We start from the raw sequence: 27846 nt of genomic DNA, 5'->3' as shown, positions 1-27846 counted from the left end.
TTCTTGTGTAAGTAGGGACCCCCCCCCCTTTTTATATTTACTTATTTATATGCCTGTCTCCTTCAAGTGACAAGGGTCTCTACTTTGAATTCCCGACACATGTTTGTATTAAATCAAGCTTATGGATTGTATTGTTCAAATATTTTACTGCCTTAATTATTTGTATGATATAACAGTTTCTGATATAATTTTATCAAAATCTCCCACTTTTCCATTTCTCCTTGTAATTATGTCAACTTTCACTCCATATATTTAAAAGCTATGTTGGTAGGTGCATATAAATTCATGACTTACATATCTCAATATATTATTCCTTTTTTCATAATGAGTTGTCCATTTTAGCCCCTATTTATGCTTTTTGACTTAAATTCTATTTTGCCTGATAGAGATAATGCTACATCAGCTTTCTTTTAGTTAGCATTTGCATGGTATATCTTTTTCATTCCCTAATTTTCAGGATTTTTTGGTATGTATTGGTTTGTTTTGTGTGCTGATTTGTTTAGACTCTCTTAAAACACCACATGACTGAATTTTTTAAAAGCTAATGATAGACTCTGTCTTTTAATTGATGAGTACATTAGTTTTCTATTGCTGCTGTAACAAATGTGTTATCTTACAGTTCTGAAGGTCGGTAGTCTAAAATGTGTCTATAAGGCTGTGTGCCTTTTTGAGACTCTGGAGGAGAATCTACTTCCTTGCCTTTGCCAGCTTTGGAGGCCACCTGCATTCCTCGGCTCATGGCTCCTTCCTGCACCTTCAAAGCCAGCAGCAGCATAGCATCTTTGCTCTCTGACCTCTGTTTCCATTCTTACTTCTTCTCTGACTGTGACCCTCTTGCCTCCTTCTTATAAGGAACTTTGTGGTTACATTGGGACCACACCAACAATCCAGGATGATCTCTTCATCTCAAGATCCTTAATCATATCTGAAAGTCCCTTTTGACATGTAAAACAACATATTCACAGATATCAGGGATTAGGATATGGACATCTTTGGAGGGCTATTATTCAACCAACCATACCAAGACTAACCTTTAAAATTTACTCTGATTATTGAAATATATGGACTTACTTCTACCATGTCTTTCCTATATACTATACTGTTTTCTACTTTAGTTTTCTCCTTTTCTGCTTTGTACTGGATTGATAAATTTTCTCCAAGCCCCCCTCCAACCACTGCTGTCTTACGTACATTTTTCCCGTACTTGTTTGGAGGCCATAGATTTTATTTATTTACTTTATTTGTTATTAACCCTAACAAATAAATGTTATCTTTTTCTAACAATAATGAAAGAAATCAGTATCTTGGTCCTCCTCAAGAATAAGACAAGGACCCTATCACACATCTATTATCTCTTAACCTTTCTTCACACCTGTCATTTTTAATTATTGTGTAGAATTTTGGATCTTCTCTTCTTTCCACAAAGTTGCTGAATTTTGTCATTCAGTAATTAACTACTCACTAGTTATCAAAATAGTTCGTGAATTTCTCTTTATTCTTCTTTTATTTTTTGTATCTCCCTGCTTCCTTCTTGGTTTGTATTTCTTCTTGCTGAATTATATCCCTTTAAGTTCTATGCTAGAGGTTTCATAGTTTATGTATATTTGACTATATCTTGATTTCACCTTCAGTCTTGCATGCTAGTTTAGCTGAGTATAAGAATCTATTTGACAAGGTTTTTTTTCCTTTGTACATTGATCTCTGGCATCAATTGTTGCTGATAAAATTCTGCTGTTAGTCTGATTATTATTCCTTTATTGGTAATTTGCCTTTCTCACTAGTTGCTTTTAAGACTGTGTTTTCATTTTTTATTTTCTTAAATTTCTCTTTACTGTATCTGAAGATTTGACCCTTAAATACTGGAAAGTTTTTTGCCATCATCTCTTCAAATGTTTCTTCTCTACCAGTCCTTCTATTTTCTACTCTGAGAAAAAAATACGCGTGCGCACGCACACGCACACACACAAATGTTTCTGTGCAATTCTACAAGCTTATTTTTATTTCCATCCATATCTTTCATCTCTTCATCCATCTCTTCATCTCTCTGAGGTGCCTCCTCAGTGGTATGTTCCAGTTTCCAAATTCTGTTTTTGCCTTTGGCAAAGCAAGTTTATCTTATCTACTTACTTTTTTTAATATAGTTTTTCTAAATACATTTATTTATTTATTTATTTATTTACTTATTTATTTAGGCTGCGTTGGGTCTTCGTTGCTGCATGCGGGCTTTCTCTAGTTGTGGCGAGTGGGGGCTACTCTTCATTTTGGTGCACGGGCTTCTCATTGTGATGGCTTCTCTTGTTGCAGAGCACGGGCTCTAGGACGTGCGGGCTTCAGTAGCTGCAGCATGTGGGCTCAGTAGTTGTGGTTCGCAGGCTCTAGAGCGCAGGCTCAGTAGTTGTGGTGCACGGAATTAGTTGCACCGTGGCATGTGGGATCTTCCCAGACCAGGTCTTGAATCCGTGTCCCCTGCATTGGCAGCTGGATTCTTAACCACTGCACCACCTGGGAATCCTTACTTTTTAAATTTAATTTCAGTGACTGTACTTTTCAATTCCAAGATTTAGAATTGGTTATTCATATCTACAATTCTCGATTCATATCTCCATGTTTTTGTTTCATAATCCTTGTTTTATATATATTATCCTATCCTGCACCTCTACAAGGGTCTTGGCACATTTTCTAATCAATTTTATTTAGCTCTATTGATGCTCAAGAATGAATTCATTAACCAATTGTTTGAGGTTGCATTTGGAATTTTAAATGATAAATCAGGTGTGGGGTGTGTTTTTCTCTCATTCTCAGTGCTTTTATCTCCCTGTCTAGCATTTTTTCCATTTGTCTTCACCCTGAGCAAATCACTAGTCCAGAATCAAGTGTTGAGCCTTTTTTCCATGGGAATGTAGATTCAGTCATCACACTGGGCAGTGGCTTGGCCTGGAGCCTGTCTACATGACAGTCTCTATTTCACCACCACAATGTCCACCACCACTGGCACAAGCCTGTGTGTAGACTGTAGCCTCAGGAACATCACAGCTTTGTTTAGCCTTCTTTCAAATACAAGGAAGCTCTCTTAGCTTGGGACCTTGACCCTTATCCTTTACTTCCTGGAAGATCTTTTTGGTTTCTGTTTTTCTCCCTTGAGCTTCCTTTACTAGAAGGTTATTGTTTCTCTTCCACTTCTGGCCCATATGATGTTTACCTTGTTTTTGAGTACAACTATGCCTGGAAACCAGCATCAAATCAAAAAGACAACCTACTGAATGGGAGAAAATATTTGCAAATGGTAGGATTGATAAGAGATTAATATCCAACATATATAAACAGCTCATACAACTCAACATCAAAAAAAAACACAGTTAAAAAATGGGCAGACGAACTGAATAGACATTTTTCCAAAGAGGAAATGCAGATGGCCAACAGGCACATGAAAAGATGCTCAACATCACTAATCATCAGGAAAATGCAAATCAAAACCACAATGAGTTATCACCTCACACCTGTCAGAATTGCTATCATCAAAAAGTCCCAAATAACAAATGCTGGCAAGGATGTGGAGAAAAGGGAACCTTTGTACACTGTTGGTGAGACTGTAAACTGGTGCAGCCACTGTGGAAAACAGTATGGAAGTTTTTTTTAAAAACTAAAAATAGAACTACCGTATGACCCAGCAATTCCACTCCTGGGTATATCTCTGAAAAAAACATAAACACTAATTCAAAAAAATACACACACCCCAGTGTTCACAGCAGCATTATTTACAGTTGCCAAGATATGGAAACAACTATGCCTGGCTTTTCATTTTTCAAAACGTTATCTCTTTTTTTCTGTGTGTTAGAGTAAAAGACATGTTTTAAAGCTTAAACTCATTTATCTATTGTCAGTCCTCTTAACTACTTTTTATAGTGCTTTATATATTATTGGTGAGCACTGACAAAAGGATGATGAAATGTATCTTCAGCTGGCATGAGAGAGCAGAGTTCTTATGTCTTAGCCTTAATTGTGAGAAATCTATCAAACAAATTCACAGTAATAAGGAAATAAGAAGAGAATAACATTCTAGTTTATCATGGTGGGCATCTTTTCTTTTACCACATAAAAGTCATAGCTGTTCCAGAATGGACTGTGCTTTTCCTAAGCCATACCAAGTGACTCATTCAGTGACAAGAGGATACCAGTGGCAGTGATATCAAGAGACTTCCAGAAGCAAAGGTTTGTACTTGACAGAGAGCTGTAAGCCTCTCAGCCCCACCCTCACTTGAGACCTCTTTTACTTTGGCATAGCTAAATGTGAAACTCAAAAGACAGATTCCAATAGGTCATATGGATTATAAACCACCCTGAGAGAAGGAAAGCTATTGATTGAATGTTAGGTAGCATGATGGGTCAGCACCTTCCCTGAATTTAGAGTGACAGCTCTACTGATTGAATATGATTAGTTCCAGTATAAGCTAGAGACAAAATGAAAGGAGATTTGATTTCCTTGTCACTAAAGAGCTAGCCAGAAAATAAAAGAAAAATGTCTTGGTTTCCTGCATGCTTTGTAAGCCTTTCCATCTTCATTCTGCCTATTCCAGCTCTTAATTAGCTTTAGCAAATTGTTTTTGTTAATTAATTATTATTCAGGCATACAGTTAATACTTGTCACCACAGAGGGAGATTAAGGCAAAACTTCCTTCATATGGATCAAATGTGCTTTTTTTTTCAAGTTCTAATTTCCCTCCTCCATAAAAATCTATAACTTCTTCCCCATTACCATCATCATCATCAACCCAACTGCAATGGACTAAATGTTTGTGCCCTGCCCCCCAAATTCATATATTGAAATCCTAACCCCCCAAGTGATGGTATTAGGAGATGAGACCTTTGGGAGGTAATTAAGTCATGAAGGTAGAGTCCTCATGAATGAGATCAGTGCCCTCATAGAAGAGACCCCAGAGAGCTTTCTCACCCTCTCCATCACGTGAGGATACAATGAGAAAAATGGTTGTCTGCAACCCAGAAGAGAGCTCGCTCACGCCAGAACCTGATCATGTTGACGCTCTGATCTCAGACTACCATCCACCAGAACTGTGAGAAATGAATTTCTGTTGTTAATAAACCACCCGGTATAGTATTCTGTTATAGCAGCCCACATTGACTAAGACACCAACTCATGTCACTTTTAGGGGATGCCTATCATTGTCATTATCAACTAAAGAATTTATTCTGCCTGTTTGTGCACTGACAGTAGACAGTCATCTTTAATAATAAGCTAGTACAAAATGAAAGAAACACTTTTATATAATGAGAAAAGACAAGAAGAGATGCATGGTGTAAAAGTTTATTAATGGTATGAAATCCCCAACACACATACGTCAATATTATATGATGTTGATCAGGGAGCAGATCATATTCTTCCTTAGTCCCATTTCATCTTCCCTGTCTCAAGTAAAAGGAAAGAGACTGGAGAGGCATACATAACATAGTAGAGCTCTCCATAGGATGACACTTGGGGTATTTTTTTAAATGTCAGTTGTGATGAAGTTGTATGCAGCATTGTTTCATGCTTTGGAAGAAAAAATTCCTCTTCTGAGATGTTAGGACATTAAACTGAGGTGTGTCTGGGAGGGGAGGACAACATTATCTGAGGGTGGGCATGGTCATGTGTCATGCACAGTTATCTTACATATGGTAGTCACTCAACAGAGTGGTTAAGTGTGTGAGTGCTGAAGTAGTATTCTGTACTATCGACAGTATAGGTACTGTATTCAAACAGATCTGGAATCAAGCCTTAACTGTGCGTGCGCTAATTCTGGGCACGTTATTTAATCTTTCAGAGCCTTTGGTTCCTTCTCTTTAAATGGAACTAATAATGCATCTAGAAGATTAAACATGATAATCTATGTAGAAAGTGCCTGGTAAAAAATAAGCATTCAGCATTCAATAGATGGTAGCTTTGATTATTAATGTTGACAGACAAGAAGATCTAGGTGAAATGGCTTATGGAAAGACTTAAATTTTTATGACACTATCTTAAGATCTTTTATATTTTTCTTAGGTAAGAAAGAAAAAGAAATAAGGCACACTCAGAGAGGCCCCAAGGTTTCAAATTTAACTGATCCACGTAGTACAGTGCTCTGTCAAATGGGAGCTCTAATGCTGCCTTTTTCCTTACTCTTCACTTGCTTCTGTAATTTTTGACAGTGAAACCATCTTATAAAATATAAAACATTTTTATTGATGAATCCATATGCGTTCTTCCACATCAAAGAAAAAAAGGTTTATTAGCAAATAACTTACTTTAGAAATTTCAGGTTCATTAGCTTTCTAATTCTTTAGCTCCTTGGGGCTTATTTATTCATGTATTTGTACAGATGCTTCCTGGCACTGTGTAAATCATGCCTATGTGCTCAGAGCAGTCCTATTTCCTTTTATTTAACTATCATCATGACTTGTGTTTGATATGACACTTTTCACTGTCTTTTTTAAATTTTTTAAAATTTATTTTTAAAAATTTTCTAAATTTTTTATTTAAAAAAAATTTTAATCTGTCTTGAGAAGGCAGTGGCTTTCAGAAAGAACATTATTGTCCTTGTTCAAAGATACCTCCTTGTAGCCTTAAAAGATTGTTGAAAAAGAATAGATACATGTATATGTATAACTGAATCACTTTGCTGTACACCTGAAACTAACACAACATTGTTAATGAACTATGCTCCAATATAAAATAAAAATTAAAAAAAAAAATTGTTGGTACATATTACTTAAGAGCTGTGTAAATTACAGATACCTGCCTCCCTCATACAATCAAAGTCTGCTGGTCTTAAAATTCTCAGACTTTTTTTTCCTCACAAATGGGGAAATTAAGAGGTAGGGCAATTGCTTGGCCAACAGGAACTCTCAGCATACCAAGCTCAGACAAAGCCCTTTCAATTCAGTATATCATTCTGAACTACTTCCCTCTAAGAACAGGGAGAAAAGCTGGGCAAGATATGAAAAATCATGAGTTTAAGGGAATGACGGAGCAAACAAAGCCAATGACAACCCAAAAGAAAAAGGAAATTGAGAAATATACGTCCAGCGTTTGTGACTGCTTTTCCTATATAGTACCAGAAGAGGTTGAAAAACTGAAAGGAGCTTTCAGAAAACTCACTGGTCTAAGAAGATAAACATTGGAATCAGGACAGGCTAGAGAGAGAAAAATTGGAGAAGAATGGACTTGGTAAGACTCCCAAACTTTTGGTTAGGACTAGGAAAAGCTACATTCTGGGAACAAAAGTAAGCTAGTACAGACCATCATTTGAAGTCATTTTAATCTCTGCCTATTTAAAGGAGTTCCGGGATTGCTAGTTTTCCCCAGCATCTTTCCTAGAAGCAAATATATAGTCTCACCAGAGGAAGACAACATTGTTCTAAGCCTCAAAGTATCTCTACAGTTTTCATATACAACGTCAAACAGTTAATTTTAAAATTACCAGGCATACAGGAGACAAATTAATATAAAACTACAATATGCTTAATATACTGAAGGAAATAAAAGGCAAGATTTAAAATTTTGGTAGAGATCTAGAAAGTATAAAAGAGAACAAATGGGAATTGAAGACCTAAAAAATACAATTGCAATTAGGAACTCAGTAGATGGGTTTAACTGCATATTACAAACAGATGAAAACTGTGGAAGTGAACCGTCAGATGAAACTACCCAAAATGAAAATGTAGAAGAGTTGGTAAAAGAAATGCACAGAGAGAGGGAGAGGAAAAAAGCTATCATTATCTTCCGTAGAAGCAAATGGATAAGGCTCAAACTGAAAAATTAAGAAATAGCAGTAGATTACTTACAGATATGAAGGTAAACACCAAAAGAAAATGCTAAAAATTAAAGGGGTTGCCCTCATTAATGTGCAACAATGAGAATGAGAAGGGTGGGAGACTGGGTTCAAGAGACAAGTGTTTTTCACAGTATACCTTCTTAAAAATATTTTTAATTAATTTTTATTGGAGTATAATTGCTTTACGATGTTGTGTTAGTTTCTGCTGTACAGCAAAGTGAATCAGTTATACATATGCATATATCCACTCTTTTTGAGATTTCCTTCCCGTTTAGGTCACCACAGATCATGGAGTAGAGTTCCCTGTGCTACACAGTAGGTTCTCATTAGTTATCTATTTTTAACGTAGTAGTGTATATATGTCAATCCCAATCTCCCAATTCATCCCACCCCCTTCCCCCCCTTGGTAACCATAAGTTTGTTCCCTACATCTGTGACTCTATTTCTGTTTTGCCAATAAGTTCCTCTGTATCATTTTTCTAGATTCCACATATAAGCGATATTATATGATATTTGTTTTTCTCTCTCTAACTTACTTCACTCTGTATGACAATCTCTAGGTCCATCCATGTCTCTGCAAATGGCACTATTTCGTTCCTTTTTATGGCTGAGTAATATTCCATTGTATATATGTACCACATCTTCTTTATCCATTCCTCTGTTGATGGACACTTAGGTTGCTTCCATGTCCTGGCTATTGTAAAGAGTGCTGCAATGAACATCAGGGTGCATGCATCCTTTCGAATTATGGTTTTCTCTGGATATATGCCTAGGAGTGGGATTGTTGGGTCATATGGTAGCTCTGTGTTAGTTTTTAAAAGAACCTCCACACTGTTCTGCATAGTGGCTGTACCAATTTACATTCCCATCAACAGTGTAGGAGGGTTCCCTTTTCTCCACACCCTCTCCAGCATTTATTGTTTGTAGATTTTTTGATGATGGCCATTCTGACCGGTGTGAGGTGATACCTCACTGTACTTTTGATTTGCATTTCTCTAATAATTTGTGATGTTGAGCATCTTTTTGTGTGTTTGTTTTGGCCATCTGTATGTCTTCTTTGGAGAAATGTCTATTTAGTTCTTCCGCCCATTTTTTTAACTGGGTTATTTGTTTTTTTTCCTAACATCTTTGTTGGAGTATAATTGCTTTACGATGTTGTGTTAGTTTCTGCTGTGTAACAAAGTGAATCAGCTATATGTATACATATATCCCCATATCCCCTCCCTCTTGCGTCTCCCTCCCACCCTCCCTATCCCACCCCTCTAGGTGGGGACGTAGCACCGAGCTGATCTCCCTGTGTGACACAGCTGCTTCCCACTAGCTAGCTATTTCACATTTGGTAGTGTATATATGTCAATGCTATGCTCTCACTTCGTCCCAGCTTACCCTTCCCCCCTCCCCATGTCCTCAAGTCCATTCTCTATGTCTGCATCTTTATTCCTGTCCTGCCCCTAGGTTCGTCAGGAACATTTTTTTTTTCTTAGATTCCATATATATGTGTTAGCATACGGTATTTGTTTTTCTGACTTACTTCACTCTGTATGACAGACTCTAGGTCCATCCACCTCACTAGAAATAACTCAATTTCGTTTCTTTTTATGGCTGAGTAATATTCCATTGTATATATGTGCCACATCTTCTTTATCCATTCAGCTGTCGATGGACACTTAGGTTGCTTCCATGTCCTGGCCATTGTAAATAGTGCTGCAATGAACATTGTGGTACATGACTCTTTTTGAATTATGGTTTTCTCAGAGTATATGCCCAGTAGTGGAAGAGCTGGGTCATATGCTAGTTCTATTTTTAGTTTTTTAAGGAACCTCCATACTGTTCTCCATAGTGGCAGGATCAATTTACATTCCCACCAACAGTGCGAGAGGGTTTCCTTTTCTCCACCTCCTCTCCAGCATTTATTGTTTGTAGATTTTTTGATGATGGCCATTCTGACTGGTGTGAGGTGATACCTCATTGTAGTTTTGATTTGCATTTCTCTAATGATTAGTGATGTTGAGCATTCTTTCATGTGTTTGTTGGCAGCCAGTATATCTTCTTTGGAGAAATGTCTATTTAGGTTTTCTGCCCATTTTGGGGTTGGGTTGTTTGTTTTTTTGATATTGAGCTGCATGAGCTGCTTGTATATTTTGGAGATTAATCCTTTGTTGGTTGCTTCATTTGAAATATTTTCTCGCATTCTGAGGGTTATCTTTTTGTTTTGTTTATGGTTTCCTTTGCTGCACAAAACTTTTAAGTTTAATTAGATCCCATTTGTTTATTTTTGTTTTTATTTTCATTACTCTAGGTGAGTCAAAAAAGATCTTTCTGTGATTTATGTCAAAGGGTGTTCTGCCCATGTTCTCCTCTAATAGTTTTATAGTGTCCAGCCTTACATTTAGGTCTTTGATCTGTTTTGAGTTTATTTTTGTGTATGATGTTAGGGAGTGTTCTAATTTCATTCTTTTACATGTAGCTGTCCAGTTTCCCCAGCACCAGTTATCGAAGAGGCTGTCTTTTCTCCATTGTATATTCTTGCCTCCTTTGTCATAGATTAGGTGACCATAGGTGTGTGGGTTTACCTCTGGGTTTTCTATCCTGTTCCATTGATCTATTTTTCTGTTTTTGTGCCAGTACCATACTATCTTGATTACTGTAGCTTTGTAGTATAGTCTGAAGTCTGGTAGCCTGATTCCTCCAGCTCCATTTTTCTTTCTCAAGATTGCTTTGGCTATTCAGGGTCTCTTGTGTTTCCATACAAATTGTAAAACTTGTTCTAATTCTGTGGAAAATGCCATTTTTAATTTGATAGGGATTGCATTGAATCTGTAGATTGCTTTGGGTAGTATAGTCATTTTCACAATATTGATTCTTCTGATCCAAGAACATGGTATATCTCTCCATCTGTTTGTGTTGTCTTTGATTTCTTTCATCAGTATCTTATAGTTTTCTGAGTACAGGTCTTTTCCCTCCTTAGGTAGGTTTATTCCTAGGTATTTTATTCTTTTTGTTGCCATGGTAAATGGGATTGTTGCCTTAATTTCTCTTTCTGATCTTTCATTGTTAGTGTATAGGAATGCAAGAGATTTCTGTGTATTAATTTTATATCCTGCAACTTTACCAAATTCTCACAATATAACTTTTCTAGAACCATTTAACTTTGGAAATTGTGTATGGGTATACATTTCATACAAATAAAATTTAAAAATTTAAATCATGCTTCAGGACAGAGTGTATAAGTATGCTACCATTTATGCAAGAAAAGTATATGTGCAATAATATAAATACATATATGTCTAATTTTACTTATAAAGTTTCTCTGAAAAGCCAGGCAGAAAACAGCAAACAGTGGCTGCCTCTGGGGATGGTAACTAGTGATCATGCACAGGCATGAGAGAGAGAGAGACTCATTACCCTTGAATCCATTTGAATTTAACACTGTGACATGTATTATTTATTTTTAAAGAAAAAGCTTCTAAGAAAGAAAGAAACTGGGAATGAATCTGAAGCAAGAGAGCAAACAGAGTTAAAATTAAATGCTCTCTAAAGAGAAGAGTGATCATATCCTTTTAGAATGAGTTATTTATTCAAGAAATATACATGTGTCTTCTTGTTACACAAATAACATTTCCTTAACTTCTGTTTATTCTGTAAGGACAGAGAAAAAAATCACTCTATGCCACCCTGCAGATGACCACTATAAAATCTTTGGTGTACATCTTCCAAAACTTTACTGTGTTTGTGTGTCTGACTGTGTATTCCTACCCCCACCATCAAATAATACTATTTCATTACCAGCTATTTTCATTCAACAATGTAGTATAGTCAGTTTTGATATGAATTATTAAGGAGTACCCCTGTTCAGATCATTTTCAGTGACTGACTTTATTGCCTCATTTGGCTCCACCACAGTTGTTTAACTAATCCCCTACTGATAGGTGGTTTCCAGTTTCTCACCACTGTAAACAATGCTCACATCTTAATTGCTGCTCCCATCTTTAACTGTTTCCTTAGACTAAATACCTAGAAATGCAATTGCTGGGTGAAATGGCATGAACATAACTAAGAGTCTTGATACATCTTTTGATATTATCTCTCAGAAAGTTTGTACCAGTTTATATCCTACCCACCCTACCCCCATCAGTGTTAAAGAATGTCACCCTCTCCGAGACCCTTGCTAACATTTTGTTTGTTTTACAAAACTGGCAGATGAAAAAAAGTGTTGTATCGTTAGTTAAGTTTGTGTTTCTTTGGCTTACTGGTGATGCTGAACATTTTTCATATATTTATTGACCAATAAATAAATATTTTTGAGCATCTTCCTCATGCCTGGGACTAACTGTGCTAGCTGAAGGGAGAGACATAAAAATGATCTTTCTTCATAAAATCATAAGAATGATCTCTTTCTTCAAAGAGTTTACAATTTCAAAAAAAGAAATGGATACAAAAACAACACAGTATTACAGTGTGCTATGTTATATATAAGCACAGAGGAGGAAGTGGCTAATTCTTCCATAAAATTAAAAATGTTCATAGGTAGGCACATTTGAGTGGAGACTTGAGGCATAAGGAGGAGAAGGACAGGGAAATGGGGTGTACATTTCCAGAGAACAGCATAGGTAAATGCAGTGATGATGTACAGCACACTCGGGAAGATCTGGTGTGGCTGAAACCGAGGGTGTGTGTTGGAAATTGACAGTGCCTGGGAAGTAAGCCTGGAAAAGTGCATTGGGGCCCTCTAACAAAGGATTTGGAACAAATTCTCCAGACCATAGGTTCTTATCTGGTGTACCAGTCTTGATTGCAGGCTGCCTTTGTTTCAAACAGAAAAGATGACAAACACCCACCATGTTTGGGGGTCCATGAACCCTGGAAATTATATGTAAAGTTTGGGATATGTGTGTGGGGGTGTGTGTGTGTGTGTGTGTGTTTACTTTTTCTATGGAGGGGTTCCATAGCTTTCTCAAAGGGGAAAAAAATTCAGCACCACTGGTCCAGACATTGGAGAGCCATCCAGAATCTCCAGCAAGAGAGGCATAGGATCAGGCCTGTGAAAGAGATTCCTGTCAACTAGATTGGGGAGGGTGCAAGCAGGAAGGAGAACTGGACGTGAAGTTTTGAATGATAACGTTAATAATAACCACCAATTATTGAGTATTTACTTTGTGGTAGACAAAGTACTAGGTGCTTGGCACCCATTTTATTTCATCTTCAAGTAATACATTTAACAGATGAGAAGACTGAAACCTAGATTTTAAAAATTAATACAAAGCCACCTGGCTACAAATGGGCAGAGTCCACAGTTGACCGACAGGTCTCCATGTGACCTTAAAGCCCCCTCTTTTAATCATGACCCTCTCTGCTTCTCTTATAAAGCTCCAGCATCATTTCTTTTGTACTTCATCTCCTAACGTTCAGTTAATTATTTTAAGCAGCAAGGTGACTCACTTCAGGGCAGAGAACCATATGACTACAGATATTTAGGGGACAAAACAGAGAAAGGCCTGAGTGACTGTTCATTGTTCTTGTTCCACAAAGAATTGATCATCTGCTGAGATAATAGTATAAATCCAAAGAAATCCCTCACTCTGCACCTTGGTTCCTGTTGTTATTTGTGTCCTCTCATTCCATGGAAGGAAATTCCTGCAGATTTCAACTGGCAAGCGGGTCATTTTAGAGAAAAGTGCACAGTGCTGTTTTCTTCAAGCTTCATAGTCATTAGCACTGCAGGGTAGGAGGTCTGCCTGAGTGTATTCGCTCTCGTTTACTGTTGAAACGACATGTGCAAACACTTTTGTCTTTTATGGCAAATATTAAGTACATGATAGGGTAATTTATAAAAGCTCTGACTGTTTTACCTTGGGACCTGAGCACTGCCTAAGAAGTGTGCTAATGCCCTATTGTCAAATAAAAAGCAAATGTTAGCTTTAGATATGTGTACCCTCATATCTAAGGAGGAGGGTTTAACACTTATCACCAGTGGACATGGAATTCTGAATTGCAAAAGATCACAATTTTTCCATCCTTTGCACAGTCATATGCACATACACATACCAACCTCCTGTATGTGTTGTTCATGGGCTACTGGAATGACTCAGGCATTCTAGCCCCAATTCATAGAAAAAACAGAGGCAGCTGTTGCTGAAATTTTGGTAGAAGGCTTAGGAAAGCTGATTTTTTTCATCTTTGGAACCCTGTATTAGTTTTATATTGCTATATAAACAATTACTACAAACTTAGTGGCTTAATACAATACAAATGTATTACCTCAGTTTCCATGGGTCAGAAGTCCAGACATGACTTGGCTGGATCCTGCCTTTAGGATCTCAGAAGGCTGAGATTGAGATGCTGGCTGAGCTGCATTCCCTTCCGGAGTCTTGGCTAGGGAAGGATCCATTTCTAGGACCCCTCAGGTTTGGCAAAGTTTGTTTTTTCTCAGTTGAATAACTGAGGCCCCATGTTCTTGCTAGCTGTCAGCCAGGGGCTGCTGTCAGCTGTCAAGCCCCCCACAATTCCCCACCATGTACCCCTTCCATAGACCCTCACATGCTTGGAATCTCCTCATTAGGAAGAGCCCGATCCCTTCTAAGGGCTCTGTCTTCCGGCATAAGTCAGGAACACTAGGGTAATCTCTCCGTCTGCAAAATCCCCTCACAGCAGCGCCTAGACTAGTGTTTGATTTAATAACTAGGAGAAGATAACTGGACACCAGGAGATGGAGTAGGAGTAGCCATCTTATACTCCTGCGTACTGTAAACCCTTATGAGATGCTTCTCTTCTGGCAAGAGTATTGTATGTTAAATACTTTCTTAGCATCCATCCTTACTGTCTCAGTTTTGTAATATATTTCAGGGACAAATACTATTGAGCCCATAATTGTGTCATGTGGGACATTTCAGCTCTTGGTAAAATGATGACAATAGCTGTCCTTTATGGAGACTTACTGTGTGCCAGACACTATTCTGAGTTTTATATGCATCACCTCATTTAACCATCAACTCTATGCAGAAGGTGCAGTCAGTATCATGAGCTGCAGGTGGGAAAGCTGAGGCTGGACACGGTTAAGTGACATGCCCGATGTCCAACAGCTGGAATGTGGCAGATCTGGGACTCAAACCACAGTGTCTCTTTTCCTTTAGAGGCTTCCTTCCTAACCTATCAGTCGTTGTCTTGCTGTATTGTTATTTTGAAAGGGTTACCAAATGTTCTCCATAGCTATGATTATCATTCATCCATCCCTCCTTTAGTCAAATTTGCCATCTAATAACATAAAATGTCACATAGGCCAAGTCCTCCCTAAAAACAAGGGACACCCCTAAAAGCCAAATACCAAAGAGACACAAGGTGAGAGTGGTTTAGAGCCTGACTTTTGGTAAGGATAGTCCAGTACCTTAGCAGCTGGCATTTTATTTTATTTTTTTATTATTATTTTTTAAAATATATATTTATTTGGCTGCACCGGGTCTTAGTTGCAGCACATGGGATCTTCGTTGCCGCGTGTGGGATCTTTTTTTTTTTTTTAGTTGCAGCATGCAAGATCTTTAGCTGCCGCGTGTGGGATCTTGTAGTTGTGGCATGTGGGATCTTTAGTTGCGGCATACGAACTCTTAGTTGCGGCATGTGGGATCTAGTTCCATGACCAGGGAGCGAACCCGGGCCCCCTGCATTGGGAGTGCGGAGTCTTAGCCACTGGACCACCAGGGAAGTCCCAGCAGCTGGCATTTTAATGTGCCTTGTTCTTGGATTCTAGGATGTACTTTGCTGCCTGGTTTTATGCCAAACATTGATTAATAAGCTTCATCAGAAAGAAAACTTACCACTTCAGCCCTGGAGAGCAATTTCAGCTCTTCTTTCCAGAACAGCCAACCCGTGTCAGCAGGAATCAGAATAGAAATGGTACCCATCCATCGAAAACTAATGTCCCCTGACTTGAAATAGCACTTAGGCTGGTGACACCCTCTCTTTATTGTAGACAGAGGGTTGACCTGTACTACTGGCTAGACGAGGAAAATAAATGGTTAGAACAGGAAAGCTGACGTTGGCAATACCCTCTTTTGAAAGGCATTTGTTTTTTGATAAAAGAAGGACAAAAATGGCATTGATTTATGTTTTGATTGTAAGCTGAGCCTCATAAATGAGTAAAACTATGTAGAGTGTTCAAGGCCATATATTTGGGAAGAAGGGCCAACAGAATGAGATGATCCTGCCTAGAACATTTTTATTTTATCTTCTAGCTGCTCCTCCATTTGTCCTAAGAGCAGATAGATATGAACTCCAGGCCTGCAATTCCCATAGAAGTTGAAATACCAAATTATACTCCTACTTCTGTGTTCTGATAGAGTGAACTCTTCACCTTCCAAAATCTGAGTTGGGGGAAGACCTAAGGATGTGACAGTATACTGAACCAACAAGGTAGCTATAGCAGAGAGTAGCTAGCAGTTCACCACGCCTGTCCCCCTTTACTCTTGGGCCATAGCAGATGACATTTCCCAGCCTCCCAGAATGTTTGGAGTTAGGTGTGGCTGCGTGACTGAGCTCTGGCCAGTGGAAGTGAGCGGAAGTGATGTGTGCCACTTCCAGGCTTGTGCATAAAATCTTGGCATATGACCCTCCATTCTCTTATTGGCCAGGCAGATGTCAATGTCCAGACTGGCTTAGAAGCCATGAATTAATAAACATGTCAGTATCTGTTTAGCTGGGGCCCTTGAATGCCTGAATGGAACAGAAGCCCATCCTCACTCCTGCCACCAACTGGAATGCATGTGAGCCAGAAATAAGCTTCTGTTTTATTAAGCCATTGAGTATCAGGGATCTTTCCATTATAGCAGCTGGCATTACTTTATCTAAAATAATAGCCTAAAAAGATTACAGTATGTCTTTCAAAGTCAATCAGGACATTAAAATTTAAATTCTAAAAGACTTCTAGAAATGCAAAAGATTACATCAAATGTTGTGTTTTTATTGTTCTATAGGAAATTAAACAAATATCTAACTTAGCAATTATATTTCAGCATTTTTTTTCTTTCACTGTCTTTATAAACCAGTCTCTGTATTCTCCTTGGAACCAGCTTTATTATCTTACTGATTTTTTCATTAAAGAGAGCAATCTTTGACAAAATAAAATAAAAGCCTAGAATAAAAAAAACTGAAAGTAAGACAAATAGTTCTAAGTAAGGAGAAGGGCTAGTTACTCAAGCATGGGAAATCTATTTCCATGTATTACTTTGATTATGTAGGTCAGACTGGAAATGATATGTCAGAGATTCCTATTTACTGTAATAAAAACTCCAATGAAATGATGCTATAATGACTCACTTAAAAATATCTGTAGGAAATTGTATTTGCATTTATAGCTCTTTAGAACTCACTTTTGTGTTATTTTCTATGGTTAATATGTTAGAGGATATTAGTATTTTCACTTTGGGACTGTGTCTTAGTTCAGGCTGCTATAACAAAGTACCACTAGGCTGGATCAGGCTGAAGACTGATAACTTCTCACTGTATTTTCACATGACAGAGAGCAGAGCAGAGGAAGTGAGTCTTTCATGACTCTTAACAAGGATACTAATCCGGTTCATGAGGGCTCCACCTCATGACCTCATCTAACCCTCATTACCTCCCAAAGGCCTCACCTCCTGGTACCATCACATTGAGGATAGGGTTTCAACATTAATTTGGGAGGAACACAAACATTCAGTTCATAACATTCCATCCTGGGCCCTCCAAATTGATGTCCTTCTCACATGCAAAATACATTCATTCCATCCCAACAGTCCCAACAGTCTTAACTTATTCCAGTATCAACTCTGAAGTCTAGAGTCTCATCTAAATATCAATTAAATCAGGTATGAGTGAGACTCAAGGTACATTCATCCTGAGGTAAAATTCCTCTCTAGCTGTGAACCTGTGAAACCAAACAAGTTATGTGCTTTGGGAGCTGTTTAGATGAAATGGATGTATTTTGCATATGCGAAGGGCATGAATTTGGGGGGCCTGGGACAGAATGTCAGGAACTGAATGTTTGTATTCCTCCAAAATTCATATGCTGAAACCCTACCCTCCAATGTGATGGTGTTAGGAGGTGAGGCCTTTGGGAGGTAATTAGGATTAGATGAGGTCACAAGGGTAGAGTCCTCATGATGGGGTTAGTGCCCTACTAAGGGTCAGAAGATGGCTTGCTTCCTCTGCTCTGCTCTCTTCCATGTGAGGATACAAGGAAAAGGCAACAGTCTTCATTCTGAAAGAGGGCTCTCAGCAGAACTCAACCATGCTGGCATTCTGATCTCAGACTTAGAGCCTCTGGAATTGTGAGAAACAAATTTCTGTAGTTTATAAGCCACTCAGTCAGTCTACGGTACTTTGTTATAGCAGTCCCAGCTAAGAGAGATATTGGAGTGGGTACTGCTGAGTACTGCTGAGAGTGGGTACTGCTGTAACAGATGCCTACAAATGTGACAGTGGCTTTGGAACTGGGAAATGGGTCGAGGCTATGAGTTTTGTTTTTTGTTTCTAATTTTTTTTTTATTAAAGTATAGTTGATTTACAGTATCATGTAAGTTTCAGGTATACAGCACAGCAATTCAGTTATATATATATATATATATATATATATATATATATAAATATAAATATTTATTCTTTGTCAGGTTCTTTTCCCTTATACATTATTACATAATATTGAGTATAGTTCCCTGTGCTATACAGTAGGTCCTTGTTAGTTATCTATTTTTAAAAAATTTTTATTGGAATATAGTTGATTTACAATGTTGCGTTAGTTTCTGCTATACAGCAAAGTGAATCAGTTACACATATAAGAGTTTTGAAGTGCATGCCAGAAGAAGCCTACATTGTTGTGACTGGGCTATCACAGACTGTTTTTGAAAAGTGGATAAGTTAAGATGCAAAGAAGTTATTTCTTTGAACCTAAACATGAGCAAAATACAGTGACATTCAATCTTGTAGTTTCTCTTGCCAGTAATAATTGATCTATAGTCCCCAAAATTGAATTTATGAGGATTATTATCTTTTTGTTACTAATATTTTAAGATAAAATTACATACAAATACAGGTTAATGTTCTGGAAAGACAGACTTTGCTTACTGTTTTCTTAATATTTTAGTACTCCACTAGGGCTAATTTACTGTGAGTAGAAAAGTTAGAGAGAAATTTTGGAAAAACAATTTGAGTCATATAAGCATCAACATTTCTTTTGGCAAGTGTCCTCCCAATAGAGATAATTCTCATACAAATATCTTATCTCAGCCCTAGTTTAACTTGTGTGGTATTTAATGTTTAATTGTTTTCTTTTATATCTGTGTCTCTAGAGATGGCCCATATTAAAAGGTTATGAATAATAACAGGCCTCTGGACTTAGAGTTAAACCTATAATTTCCATTAATACCAAAATTAAAATAAAATTTCCACATCATCATTCATCTACATCCTCTTTATAAACAATTTATAATCTTGAGAACTGTTCTTCTGTGCTTCATTTAATTTATTTGAATTTTAAAATGCAATGTATTTATTAGTTCCCATGCAGACTTTCAAACCAGGAGGAAATATAATTAGCATTGTGGTCTATGGAATAGAATTTTCCTCAGTTGTTAATTGGGAAATTGGCATTTGAGTTTAAATCTTAGATTCTCCTTATTTAAGTGCCTGTGAGCCTGTCCCCAAGAGAGTGACCATTCAGGGCCCACTGAACAAATCCAGTCTCTGAATCTGCTTTGGGGCCAGACCTGGATTTTGGTGACATTCCAAAGCACTGCCATCCTGTGAGATTCTGCCTGGCTGAAATTTCTAACTCTTGTCTGCAAATTGCAACATACATTCTTCTTATTTACAACCATCATCAAGCAGTGCAACTCTATTCCAAACCCAATCTATGCTTGTCAGGAAGTTTCTGATCCGCAGCTTTACATTGTACCTAAGCCCTCATAGAGCTACATGTGTTTTTACATTTGCTAGGAGAAATACACCATAGAAACTAAATAGAGGCAGGATAATTCTGGACTGGAGTGCCCTCTCAAATCCAGCCCATAGAGTATATTTTACATTTGTTTTTAAGTTGTTGTTTTCTTCTATGTGCTTTTCTTTAGAGGGCTTATTCTGACCTTCCCTACTCAGAAGAGTATGGGGAGCCAAGAAAGATTCACGAGGGAGTGATCAAACTCTTCTTCAGTGAAGTGGAGAGTTTGGCTTTGCCTCTCCATTATTATCCTGGAAGTTTCGAAATGATCTCTATATCTCTCCTTTTTTCAGCCTTTTCCCAGTGTATTGTTAGTCATCAATAAATATTTTCTATGAATATTTATCCATATAAATATTTCTGAGTAATTTCTTCCTCAAAACAGGACTGTTAGAAATGATTTAAATGATGCAGCAATCAAAATAGGGATATGGTGCTTTGTGTTAATTTTGAGATAATTGTTTATATATAAAATTAGAGTAGAATAAATTTGAATTTTATTAAGCAATAGTATAATATAGTTAGGGGGACTTCCCTGGTGGCGCAGTGGTTAAGAATCCGTCTGCCAATGCAGGGGACACGGGTTCAAGCCCTGGTCCGGGAAGATCCCACATGCCGTGGAGCAACTAAGCCCATGCGCCACAACTACTGAGCCTGTGCTCTAGAGCCCGTGAGCCACAACTACTGTGCCCACGTGCTGCAACTACTGAAGCCCGGGCTCCTAGAGCCCATGCTCTGCAACAAGAGAAGCCACTGCAATGAGAAGCCCGCGTACCGCAACGAAGAGTAGCCCCCGCTAACCGCAACTAGAGAAAGCACGCGCGCGGCAGCGAAGACCCAATGCAGCCAATTAATTAATTAACTAACTAACTAACTAACTAAAATATATATATATATAGTTAGGGATCACACTACCTGATAATTATGCTCAATTTCACATTTAGACAGAAAAGAAAATGTGTCTGGAAATTTGTCGTACAGTCAAAGAATTTCAATATCTTCTGCTCCGGAAATGCACCTTGTTCTTTAGATTTCCCTGAGGCACTTTCACCCCAGCCTCCTTCTGACTTGCATTTTTTTTGTTTACATGGTGGTCTCTCTGAATGTCATTACTATCAGCTTCTTGGGGGCAGGAATGGTGCTTTGGACATTTTTGTGTCTCCCACAACACCTGGACCTCAGAACCACTGAACGTGTATTTGCTATATGTATTGAAAAATCCTAAGAACAATTTGCTTATCAAATTTACAGTTGACTAGGAAGGACTAGAAAAAGTAGCTAATAAGTTGAATGTCATAATCAGAATTTTTAAAAATCTCAAAAGGCTGAAAAATGTATAAAAAGAAAAGTAAATAATAAAACCTGAATTCAAAAACACAAAAAACACTGAAATTAATAACATAATAAATGTGTTTAACAGTGAATTACACACAGCTGAAGAAAGAATAATGAACTAGAAGATAGCTCAGAGGAAATCATCCAAAATGAAGCACAGGGAGAGAAAGAATGGAAAATGCAGATGAAGGCTGAGACAGAGAGGACACACTAGGAAAGTCATACCCATGTGTAATGGAGTAATACAAGGAAAGGAGAAGGAATGAGGCAGAAACAATATCTAAAAACATAATGGCTGAGAATTTTTCAGAAATAAAGATATCAAACCACAGATTCTGGAAGTGTAGCAAATTCCAAACAGGATATACAAATAAACCCATAACTAGAGACATTGTAGTGAACCTGCACTATAATCAATCAAATACAAGGAGAAAAATCTTAGAAGCAGCCTGGGAAAATAGATTACCACCAAAGAAACAGAATTTATATTTTTAAATTAAATAAGATGCTTATAGCATGAGTCATTTTTTATTATTTGACACTTTAACCGAATTTTCAACTTACTTTGGAGCCATATGAGGTTTTCTTCTAAAGCTGGATGTAGAATTTGAAGGGCTGTTGAACAAAAGAGGGAGATTTGATTTATTCTATTTAGCTCCAAGGGAGTGGACCAAATACCAGTGTTTGGAAGGTCAAAAACAAACAAACAAACGTATCTCTATTTAATATAAGGAAGACATATCAAATAGTTTGAGTTATTAAAACCAGGGATAAGTTACCTTAGATGATAAATAAGATCTCTAACATCGAAGGATTTGATTAAAAGGCAGATACATGAATTCATTTAACAAATATTTATTAAGCATCTACTATGTACCAGGCATAGTTATAGATACTGGGGATGTATCGGTGAACAACAATAACAAAAAAGACAAAAATCCCTTCTTTGGAGAGCTTATACTGTAGTGCAAAGAGACAGAAGCATGATAAATCAATCATGCACTATGTTAGAAGATGGTGAGTGCTCAGGGGAAAATATAGAGCAGGGTAAAGGGGATCAGGAGTACGAGGGGGAAGGCTTGCAACTTAAAGTGTGATGGTCAGAGTAGGCTTCATTGAGAGGTATTGTTTGGTCAAAGACCTTAGGGAGAAAAGAGAGTGAGCTATGAGGATCTAAGCAGTTAAAGGGAACAGGTTGGTGGGAGTCACTTCCAACTCTATAATTTAGCCCTATCACACATTTCAAAGTAAGTTTGGAATTTTAGCAAATGAAATTCTATTGATTATTATGAAATAATAGAAACCGACATGACTTCCTATATTGTGTTTATTAATGAAAGCTGTTCATCCCTACTATAACATCATGGAAACTTTGCATTTGAAAAGCATTTCTTTTAAAACTTCCAAATTCCAGGAAGGATGTTGTATCTTCTGTTGGTATCTCAGAATTTGGAGATTAGAGCAGATAATTAGTATAAGCTTGTTAGAGAACTGGGCTGTCATCTTAAGAAAGAGATGTAAAGAATCTTCACAGAGCATTCAAAAGTAGAATTGTAGGTTTGCTCTTCAGAATCATATTGCTTTTTGAAGAAAAAAAAAAGAAAAGCCAACAAACACCCAGCTGCTTTGATTCAAAAAAATAATGTTTGTCTCTGATGTTGAGTTCTGCAGTGCCAGGCATTTGAAGTATAGAGGGCTTTGACATGTGCAGAATGAAAAGCCAAGAATATCTTCACTGTTAACTTGTAGTCTTGTGTTACAGGCACACAAAAAGTCCCTTTGGACGGTTGAACCCAAGGAAGGCACAGTTCCCCCAGAAAGTGATGTTGAACTGACACTGACTGCCAACCTGAACGACATACTGACATTCAAAGACACAGTCATTTTGGACATTGAAAATAGCAACACCTACCGGATACCTGTCCAGGCTTCAGGAATTGGCTCCACCATTGTTTCAGATAAGCCCTTTGCACCAGAACTCAATTTGGGAGCACATTTTAGGTAAGGAAATATCATGGACCAATTTTTATGCATATCACATATATTCTATAAGCTGAGCATCACTCCAACTTTGGAAAATTATTTTTAAGTAAACAGAACTAGCCTCCTCAGCCCCCTCCCTTCCCTATCTTCACTTTTCCCCCTCCGGATGGGTTCGTCAGCCACAAGAAGACATTTCCTAGTCATATTTTGGTTACATTCTCCAAGCTGTGTCCCTCTACATTAGAGAAGAGATGGTTCAGAGGAAGTATATTCTTCTCTAAAACTTATAGTGGCTTCTCTGTGACAAATTCAGAATCTTGAACATGATTTCTCTTCTTTGATTCCAATATATTGTTACTTCCTCTCCATGAATGTAGAAAATACAAATGGATCTTAGTGATAACCTAAGTAGAGTATAACTAGGAAGGTAAAAATATATTGCAGGGACTTCCCTGCTGGTCCAGCGGTTAAGACTCCACGCTCCCAATGCAGGGGGCCCCAGTTCGATCCCTGGTCAGGAAACTAGATCCCGCATGCATGCCGCAACTAAGAGCCCATGTGCCGCAACTAAAGATCCCATATGTGGCAACGAAGATCCCACGTGCTGCAACTAAAGACCCGGCGCAGCCAAATAAATATTTTTTTTAAAAGAATATATATATATAGCAAATGTATCTTATCAGGTATTGCAAAGCCAGTAATTTTTTTTTCGTATATGTTCTCTGTTTGCCTCCCCACCGTAGCACCAACAACTGAGATGGTTGTAGTTGGCTCCACCTGATCACTCAGGAAAAGCTAGAGAGTCTAAATATTTAAATAAAAGGTGGTACAGTATAGACATCTCTGAGCAGAACGATCTAAATGTGACTCTAAAAATGTATGGGGTTTGAATACTAACCATGGAGGATATGTGTGAGGATTTGTTTATGGTTCCTCAGAAGAGTCATGCATTGTCACTAGTTGACTCTCAGGAGCCAGCTGAATTGGTGCCTGTTTGTTTCAGTACTGTGAACAGATCTCAAAGGGATGCTCCTGCCTTCTGGTCTAAGGCCCTGAAACCAAGATGGACACACTGTGTTTAGAGATGTACCTGACAAAATACTGTTAGGAACCCTCCCCACAAACCCATCCATACCTCCTTTCCTCTGCTCCATCTACAAAATATGGCACTTAATTGAAAATACCATAAACCAGTAGGAATTAAGTAATAGGCAAGTGAGATCGTTAATTGCATATGTTTTCAGAGAGGCATCCAATTACAGTTTTTGTGTCAACTAGATACAAAAAAATGCTCCTCTCCTCCTATCCATTGACCATATGGTAGGGCATTTTGTCATTGCATACCATTCCTGTTTCCAAATTTATTTGTTAAGTGCATTCAAATATAATTACAGAAAACAATATACTGCAAACCAGACTTAATTACATGTTCTCCTTAATCTACAAATAGTGTCAAATGGCCCCAAAGGATATTCTGACACTTGCCTAGAATTGGAGAGATAGCTGATAGTTTTCTACGAATATAAAAGCAACCTGTAGCTTTTAGCTGCCAATTTCTGCTCTGCCTAAACCCTATTGTTCTTTTTTTTTTTTTTTTGACAGGAGGAATTTTTTTTTTTTAATTTATCTATTTATTTATTTATGGCTGTGTTGGGGCTTCGTTTCTGTGCGAGGGCTTTCTTCTAGTTGTGGCAAGCGGGGGCCACTCTTCATCACGGTGCGCGGGCCTCTCACTTTCGCGGCCTCTCTTGTTGCGGAGCACAGGCTCCAGACGCGCAGGCTCAGTAGTTGTGGCTCACGGGCCTAGTTGCTCCGCGGCATGTGGGATCTTCCCAGACCAGGGCTCGAACCCGTGTCCCCTGCATTGGCAGGCAGATTCTCAACCACTGCGCCACCAGGGAAGCCCCTGTTCTTCTTTTTGATATAAAATCTTGATGCCAGCAATCTCCAGAAGAATCATCAAAAGCAGGGGTGGGAAAACTGCAGCCCATTGCCTGTTTCTATAAACAAAGTGTTATTGGAAGACAGCCACGCCCATTCATGTACATATATTGTCTACAGCTTCTTTCACACTACAGTGGAGAGTTGAGTAGTTGTAATGGACCACGTGTCCCAAAAGGTCTAAAATATTTATTATTCAGTCCTTTACAGAAAAAGTTTGCCAATTTTTTGGGCACAGGGATCTAAAGAAATACCCGTATGCCACCTCTTCTGATGGCATATTTTTGGACAACTCCTTTAAATTTTCAGAGCTTCTGTTTCTTCATCAATAAAATTAATCAATATGCTTATTATTACTGGGGTGCTATGATGACTGAAAGATATACTGTGAATAAGTGACAGAGACCCTGCCTAGTTTATAAAATAGTATATGTTGTTTATTATTTTCCCCAAAACCTACATTTAGCCCTGAAGTCAAACTACAAAGTGAAGACTCCAATGAGCATGCCCCATTAGACATATATTTAGCTAATAATGGTCATACCTGACAACTGGCAAACACTCCTTATTATTTATCAAGCTTCAACTTGCTTATTAGACATGGTGTCTTTCCAAAGGAGGGACAGATGGGATGAAAACTCAAAGCCCCCAAAAATAAAAAATTTTAAAAGTCCTGAGATGAGTTTTTTCCCTGAAAAGAATATTTTAAAGTAAGCTTACAGTGGAACCTAGAAAAATGGTACAGATGAGCCGGTTTGCAGGGCAGAAGTCGAGACACAGACGTAGAGAACAGACATATGGACACCAAGGGGGGAAAACTGCGGTGGGGTGGGGATGGTGGTGTGCTGAATTGGGCGATTGGGATTGACATGTATACACTGATGTGTATAAAATTGATGACTAATAAGAACCTGCAGTATAAAAAAACAAACAAACAAAACAACTAATACTAAACTTTCATTGGGTTATTTGTATGGAAATATGTTAATATGTTTCAGACATTACATGAAATTTCTAAAAATCTTATATGTTCTGGTGTAATGTTATAAGTCATAATTCTAGTTATTACTTTAAAATGTATATCTCAGAAATAACTAAATTTCCTTGTCTATTGCATTATTATGAACTTTCATCAAATCTTTAACCGTGGTCATTTTTAAGTCTTTTGTCATTTACAGACAGGTATGGGTGTACTCTGATGCTTTTGCAAATATGTTCCTATAAAAGGGTTTCATCTTCAAGGAATTCATGGAAAAGACTCTGACAAGTACAGGTTTCTGGTAACTGACTGTACTGCTGAACTGAATGAATAAGCATTTTCAGAACTCTAATGAAAAACTGATGAACTCATAAAAGTGCTAACAAAAGATCAAGATGAAAAAAAAAATTAATTACATGGGACTGAGTGAACTGATGAGGATGATTATAATTTTTGTGACTTTCTGTTTGAATTATTAAAAAAAAATCCCACAAGGACTCAGAGGCAAAGAATATACAAATCAATTTTCACTGCAAAGTAAAGGAGCTGTTACAGTGGAGGATTACTGGACTGAATGTCAATATTATGACATAGTATGAGTGTTTCGTGTTTGGTAATTGCAATCATTGTTGCTTTTGTTGTGGTCATCCATGTACAATGCTTGGTGTCAGTCTATTTTATCTCTTGTAAAAATAAAATACAGTGTGTGTGTGTGAAAAAATAAATAAAGTAAGCTTATAAATCAGTAAAAAAAAAAAAAAAACTCAAACAAAAACACATTTGAACTACCTCCAAGATCTTAGAAATTTCAGTGTCTAGCAAAGAGACAGACAATAAAGAGGTCTTTAGTAAATATTTGCGGAATAGATGAATGAATGCATGCATGCATGCATGAGTAGTAGCATCTTTGAAGCACATTAGTCTGAGATAAATGACCCATCCAGGTGGTGTTCTGATGCATTATAGTCCCCTTGACCTTTGGTAAGGTTTAGAGGATATGTGTTGTTTCTCTTTAAAGTTCCCTTCAAATTGAGTCCATCACAAGACATTTAACTAGTTACTAGAAATTTACTCAACACAATTTGAAATGTACTTCTCCTTCAGTAGCTATTTTGCTTTCACTTCTCAGTACCATTTCTCGTAAATTGAAGTGATTTTCACAGGAACTGTATCTGTGTGTTATGTGGCAGCTTAACCTGCTGAGAAAAACTGGGGGTGGGTGGGGCCACTTCCCCACGGCCCCTTTCCTGGTGATGGCAACTCAGGGACCAAACCCAAGTCTAATGACCCGACGAGTAGATGTCACCTTGTCCTAGTAGTAGTAGTTCCTAGCAGTATCACCATTTAGCCTTCCTACAGTAAAAAAAAAAAATAATGTCTATTTTGTTGCTCACTTTTTAAATACTTCCGGAGGAGTAAATCCCAAGGCTGTAGAGCTGAACAGAACAACCCAAAGTTGAATCCTCTCAATCCTTGCCTCCTCTTTTCCAGCCTGGACACCTATTATTACCGCTTCAAGTTGACCAACAAGGGACGTCGGGTCCAACAGTTGTTCTGGATGAATGAAGATTTCTGTCCCCAAGAAAAGCTGGATAAGAAGAGACTGGCTAAGAAGGGGCGTGCTGAGAGCCAGTGCCAGTGCTCCCAGGCACCCAGGGATCCTCAAAGCCCCGTGTTTCAACTCCACCCCATCAGGATGGAGCTGTACCCAGGCCAGACGATTGACGTGATACTTGAAGGCTATTCTGCCACTCCCAGGGTAAGAGGACACACATTTAGAAGCTATTATTCTCCTAAATAAATCTTTGCTCTGTTTCTTAGGAGAGTCCCTTGACATT

At 37.9% G+C, this 27846-nt stretch overlaps 1 protein-coding gene across 1 annotated transcript in view; it reads left to right on the top strand.

Moving 5' to 3' along the window:
- The window catches only part of HYDIN (HYDIN axonemal central pair apparatus protein), a 389934-nt gene that overhangs the window by 173916 nt on the left and 188172 nt on the right, over window positions 1-27846 (top strand). Inside the window, exons 19-20 of the mRNA XM_061172597.1 lie at window positions 22868-23106; window positions 27500-27767. Of these exons, the coding sequence (XP_061028580.1) occupies window positions 22868-23106; window positions 27500-27767 (507 nt within the window). The remainder of the gene's footprint in view (window positions 1-22867; window positions 23107-27499; window positions 27768-27846) is intronic.

This window comes from Eubalaena glacialis, chromosome 18, assembly GCF_028564815.1.
Source record: "Eubalaena glacialis isolate mEubGla1 chromosome 18, mEubGla1.1.hap2.+ XY, whole genome shotgun sequence".
In the NCBI taxonomy this organism is placed as follows: Eukaryota; Metazoa; Chordata; class Mammalia; order Artiodactyla; family Balaenidae; genus Eubalaena; species Eubalaena glacialis.
Note: the sequence above shows the minus strand (reverse complement) of the source record. Positions and strands in the feature narration are given on the sequence as shown.